The sequence below is a fragment of the Nannospalax galili genome, unplaced genomic scaffold (genome assembly GCF_000622305.1).
Source record: "Nannospalax galili isolate Female #2095 unplaced genomic scaffold, S.galili_v1.0 C50129651, whole genome shotgun sequence".
Lineage (NCBI taxonomy): Eukaryota > Metazoa > Chordata > Mammalia > Rodentia > Spalacidae > Nannospalax > Nannospalax galili.
The window spans coordinates 2,634-8,649 of record NW_008481763.1 but is presented as its reverse complement, the minus strand read 5'-3'; the positions used below and the strand labels follow the sequence as shown (position 1 = coordinate 8,649).

The 6,016-nt window shown below is 52.7% G+C and overlaps 1 protein-coding gene across 1 annotated transcript; it reads right to left on the bottom strand.

Moving 5' to 3' along the window:
• Window positions 1–136: 136 nt before the first annotated feature.
• LOC103728653 (semaphorin-3F) lies at window positions 137–5,751 on the bottom strand (the record flags this gene model as incomplete). Its single annotated transcript, XM_008826621.3, has 10 exons — window positions 5,579–5,751; window positions 5,416–5,478; window positions 5,183–5,302; window positions 4,357–4,449; window positions 2,705–2,798; window positions 1,319–1,438; window positions 946–1,085; window positions 717–831; window positions 472–541; window positions 137–305 (listed from the first exon to the last, which is right to left on the bottom strand). Coding segments are annotated over exons 1-10 (1,053 nt in total), but the record flags the coding sequence as incomplete, so codon positions are not given.
• Window positions 5,752–6,016: the final 265 nt, after the last annotated feature.

The window sequence follows — 6,016 nt, the reverse complement described above, 5'->3', positions numbered from 1 at the left end:
GAGTTCAAGGCCAGCCTGGTCTACATAGTGAGTTCCAGGACAGCTGGGCTAAAGGGAGACCCTGTCTCAAAAAGACCAAAATAATAAATAATAATAATAATAAAATACTTTTTAAAAAGAAAGAATCAGAGGAAAAAAAGAAGCAGGCTGGGGTACTTACTGTGCCTGGGCGGGGATAGGGCATCTTTCCTGAGAAGGGCATCCACTGGTAGTTGGGACCCTCTTTGTGAGCAAAGGGCCCATTGAAGACCATGCGAATGTCAGCCATGGAGTAGACACACACAGCAGAACCTCGAAACACGGAGCTGTGTGCAAGGCAGGCTGCTGCTATTAACAGGGAAGACCCTGGGCCCAGGGCCCTCCCCAGATCACCTCCACCCCATAGACTGCAACCAGGCCAGGGTCCCCGACAAGTCACAACCCCCCAATGTAGCCATATCCTGCCATTGCTGGCACTGACTCCAGTCTCACCCTGAGGAGGTAAAGACAGCATAAATGACTGGGTTCCTCACATCCTGGGTTTGCTGGACAAACACATCCTCTGGAAAAAGGGAGAATGTATTGGGGATGGTACCTTAGGGAGAAGTTCCGAGTCCCAAGGCTCTGCCCACTCCTGCCCAGGAAAAAGGGTCCCTTGGAGGCACCCTGACCACCTATCCAGCTTCTGTTCTCTCCCACTGTAGCCATAGGACTCTGATTGCTTGCTAAGCACTCACGAAGTTCATCGAAGTGAGTCTCAATACCATCCTCGCCCGGCACAGAGCAGACTAGTCGAGCCTTCAAGAATGTGCTCCACTTGTTGACCAGGCAGCAATGACCACCATCATCATTCTGGAGGTGGAGACAGGAGGCTGGGTTAGGTCAGTTCACTCTACCCAAGACCTACTGGAGTAGGACTGACAGCCAGGTCCAGGAGAGGTAAAACCGGGTCTCATAGATACTTACAAGGCAGATGCGCCCGATGCGGGCATATACAGCCGGATTCTGCGGAGCCTCTGCAGAGCGCTCACGGAAGAAGAAGTAGAGCTTGTCATCATTGCGCTCTGTGCTGTCAGGGATGAGCTCAGCATGGATGAATGAAGGGTCTAAGGGTGGACAGGTAGGTGGGCAAGGGTCAGTGGCAGGAGCCCCTCCTCTGGCTGTACCTCTTTTCCCCAAGAGAATCCCTGACCAGGTACAAGAACGCCCTGACTTCATTCTAGACAGGAAACCAGCCTGCCCCAAGCTTGTCACAGGCCCCAAGCTCTCCATGCTCTGCAGGATCTGCTCACCACATCCCGGCCTTTCTGCCCACCAAAGTCTTGCAGGTAGAGCTCACCATTGAGCCACCGGGAGTTGTACTGATCTGTGCGCATGGCTGTCTGCTTTCCAAGTGTACGGAAGATGGCTGCATCAGTGCCCATAAAATCGATGTACACTCCTGCATAGAGCTCTTCATCTGTGGGAGGGTCAATGAGCCAGTCAGGGGGGCTACTTAGCCCCAGGGACCTCTAGGCAGAGTCCTAGCTCCCCTTAGGATGCCCAGGGTATGATCATATCTCTTAGTGTTTATAACTTGCTCTGGGAGGAGGACTGGGAGAATGAGCTCTGATTAGTAGCAACAGTCAATTTCTGTGATACAAATCCTCTACCTCAGCTTATCTAGGCCACTAACCTGGTCACTGCATACAGAGCTGGGAAGAGGTGCCAAGACCATCATATAGGATTTCTACCCACCAATCACAATAGGCCTAAAGAACCTCCAAAACAGATTATGATACAATGTAGTAGTAAAGCAATTAGGAAGTAGAGTTTTGAACATTTGTTACATTTTGCTGCTGTTACCTCTGTTCAAGTACTATTTATTTGATTGTTTTTATAATTTAATTTTCAGTAATAGCTGTGTTTAACAACTGAACCACAAAATTCCTAAAAATTTAACTGCTGAGCTGGCTGTACCGTACCACTTCATGTCTCCCCTCTGAGATGCTCCAGTGTAAGCCCTACCTTTCCCCCATTACACCCCTGATCTGGACTGTTATCAGGCTGGGACCTTCTCATTCTACAAGAGGACCTTCCTCTCACCGGAACCCCAGGGTCCATTCCCAGGCTTGCAGGTGGCATACGGCTTGGCAGCTGTACTGTGAGGCACCCTGGGTTGGACAGCTAAAATGCAGGCAGAATGCCAGGCCAGGGGAAGGCTCCCCCATCTGTAGGCAGGCACAGCAGCTGCTAGAGCCCCTAATAGGACTTTTTCTTAAGAGCCCCTAACTCTCCCAGGCACCTGCCAAGTCTAGAAACATGTTCTTCCCAGCTGGTCACGGGGCCAGGGGGCTCTCTGTATGGTGCTTCTGTGTGAATGTCTCCCAGTCTCTCTGACATGTGAAGAAAGACCTATGAGACCCCTCACACCACTCAATACAAACTCACTTGTCTTCTCTTCTAGGTAGCCTATTGACCCTAAGGGTTCTAGGCTTTGCAAAGACCATACTAGGTATCTCAGGGAAGGACCTGGCCTCTCAGTGCCTCATCCAAAAGGGCTGAGTCAGGGTTTATACCATCTTCACTGCCCCTCAGCTCATACCAGGGTCTGGCCTGCACTCCTCACACCTGCTAGGTAGTACCCACTGAGGGCTACAATGACTCTGAGTTGGGGTATTGGTACCCCCCTCACTCTAGTGGCAAAGGCGATACATTCAAACTATAGAACCAAGGCGGCACTCACTGATGAGGGCTGATGCTGTGTCCAGCTTGGGGTCGTATGGACACTTGCCCTTCCCTGACTCGAGTCTCTCAGGCTCCAGGTAGAAGATGTAATCCTGCAGGGCAGAGGGAGGGGCTCAGCATGTCCAGGCCAGTCCCACAGTCAAGAAAGGTAAGGGTTATGAGATTCTTGGGGCAAGAATGAGCCCCAAGGGATACTCTAAACCCATCTCCCTATACTCCCCACCAGTGTCCCTGGGTTTGAATTCTATCCAGTCAGGTCTCCTGGAATAGGCCTGTACTATGTTTCTAAGGGAGCTGCTTCCTAGTGTCAGGCCTCAGGCAAGACCTAGGACTCAAGTCTTAGAGGTCTGGGTCTTCAGAGTCAAGGGATAAGCTTATAGGGACTAAAGACTCTTTATAAACTAGCTTAGAAAGATGCTGTTGAGGCTCCCTTGGATCACAGAGACCTGATGCTTTGAGCTACAGCTGCCTATCTTGAGCCAAGGAGTGACTGCAGACCTAGGAATGGCAGGGGATCAAGGGCCCAGGGTCCTGTTCACTATCATCAGGTTCAACCAGGTCAGAGCTCTTAGGTTAGAGTGTCCCCAGGTTTTGTGCCTACCTGTGGTCCTCAGGATAGACCAATAGGCCATGGCCTTTCTACCCATCCATGTCTCCCCAAATTGGGGGATCCAGCCTAGACCACATGGAATTCACAAAGCCACCACCCCTGATCCCCATGCATCCCAGCTCAGCTTGGAAGATGCTAGGAGGAAGGTCGGTGAGGACACTGGGATCAGGATAAGCTTACAGGCCTGGTGGGAAATGCAGGGAAAATGGACGGAAAGGGAAGAGAGGCACAGAGGAAGTGGCAGCAGGTGGCAGATGGTGATGGGAAGGTGCACACAGGCCTGCTCTCAGTTACATTCAGCACACATAACTTCCTGTACATACAGGGGCTGCAACACAGCTCGACAGACAACACAGCCAGTATACATATCCCACTGCTCACCCTAAATGCACACATACAAACTCTAGGTAAGCCCTACTTTTCAGCACTCCCCAACATACACACACGCATGCATGCATGCACACACACATAATCTCTCACATACAAACATGCTCTGTCATTCACCGGCAGCCCCTGCCCCCCTGCCCGCCCCTGCCCAGCCCCAGTTTGCCTTACCCAGTCCAGCCCCGATCCTGACTAATGAACAGACACTACCTCAAAAGAGAGGCCCCATATGTGAGTGTGCAGGACACTAGTATCCACCACATGACTCACAGGAGGCATAAGAACAGACACCTAGGAGTCATGTGACGGACCCACTCTGGGTGCTAGGGTGTACCCAAGTGTATATGCTGGCACATATCTCCACATGTCTCCACACATGTGTTCTCAGGGCTGAGGCACAGCTGTCCCCAGGACTCCTGTCTTCCCCACCTGGTGGCTTCAGAATTTCTTGCCTGCAGGGGTCCCACTGAAGCTGACAAGAGTCCAACTGGAACTGCCTTCAGAACCTGAGGGCACTGCAGGGGAAGGGGTGGGAATGGCGTGGGGGCATGAGGGAGAAGGGAGCCCCTGGGGAGGCTGGCCTTGGGGGCAAGCCCAGGGTAAATAGAGCTCAGAGGTCTTTTGACTTGGCAAAAAACTAAAAGGATGAGGCCCACCTGGAGTGGGATTGTGGGTGTCGGACGGTTGGTACCATCGGTGGCTCTGCTGCCGCGGCCTTTGACCATCTGTGTCTGGGTCCACGGTGGAGCCTGAGAAGATGAAGAATAAAGATTAGAACTGAGGGTAGCAGGGCCTGGGGGAGGGGGCTCGGGCTGCCAGCCTCTCATACCACACAGGCCAGGACCACACATGAGAACATATATGCATGTGTACACACATATACACACAGGCATGGCACACACCTGCATACACATGTGACCCTTATGTCCAGTCGCTCTCACACATGCCTTATGAGGTCACATCAGCTCACACACGTGCCCACATGGAAATGGAAAAGGGCAGAAGCAGGCAGGGTGGAGCAGAGCTGGGAAAAGGGCAGCACCCACCAACCCCTGGAACAAAGGGGAGGCAAGGAAGCTCTCCCTCAGGCCACATAGTGGAAGCCAACCCAGGCATCCAGCCTCCTGGTACCAAAGACCCCACCAGATTCTCTGAGTTGGCCATTCGGGTATGGTCCACAGACATAGCCAAGAGAACTGTTGCCCTGTGTGGGGCGAGTGCTTACTATGTGCCAGGCACAGTGCTAAGAGCTTGGGAGCACTAGCTCACTGCCTCTTCCTCACACTGACCTGTGAGAAAGGGAACTGTGAGCCCCATTTTCAGGTGAAGAAACTAAGGCTCAGAGAGTTGAACAAGCTTACTTACCTACTGTTACAGGACTTGGAATTGGCAGGGATTGGGCTCAGGCCCATCCTCCCATCAGGACTCTGGCATGTAGCCACCAGGGGGGACAGCATGGGTCCAGAGTTGGCAGGGGCTTACCTGTGCACGGCGTCCACGGTTCACATAGGTACACATGGGGTTGTAAGCGCCAGTCCCACACACATACAGGTGTGTTCGGTTCCAGGGCTGGATGAGCCTGACAAAGTTCCCACACTCGCCCTGTGGCAAGAGAGAAAGTTGTGTAGATGCCCAAACATCTGTCTCATTTGTGTTCTCTCTCTAGAGTCAATGCCCCCCCCCACACACACACCTGGAGACCTCGCTATACTCACATTGCCATCCTTGCCTGACAGGATGCACTCCTCAATGCGCTGTGGGGAAGCTGCCCAGTGGATCTGCCAAAGATGGGGGTTAGAGGGTCTGATGGCCAGGTCCCTGACCCTGGGCTTCATGCCCCTTCACCCTGCCATGCTCTACTTCTGGGCCAGCCCTTACAATGAGGGGTTCACGGTTGATGTCATGCAGGTCCAGGGACAGCACGTAGTCCTTGCTGCCCACGTACATGCGATCGTGGTCCTCATCCTTGAGCAGGATTCGGTAGTCGGTAGTGTTGAGCAGGAAGTTGAAGAAGTGGGCAGTGCCTGTGGCCTTAAGTTCTGTGGGTGAAGGGCAGGGTACAAGTTAAGACCTTCAAGAGACTATCCAGCCATACTCCAACAGAAAGAACACTGGGGCAACAGTTGTTCTGAACTCCCACTTCCCTCTCCCAGGGCCTACTTAGTTCTCTTTCCAGTTGCTGACAGGCTGGGAGGAGAAAGTGGGACATGTAGGCAGGCCAGAGAAGGGGCCACACCCAAAACTAAACCCCTGATTCACAGGAAGCCCTAGCTAATACCAATGAAAGGGCCATGGATGCAGACCAGGGTGTGTGAA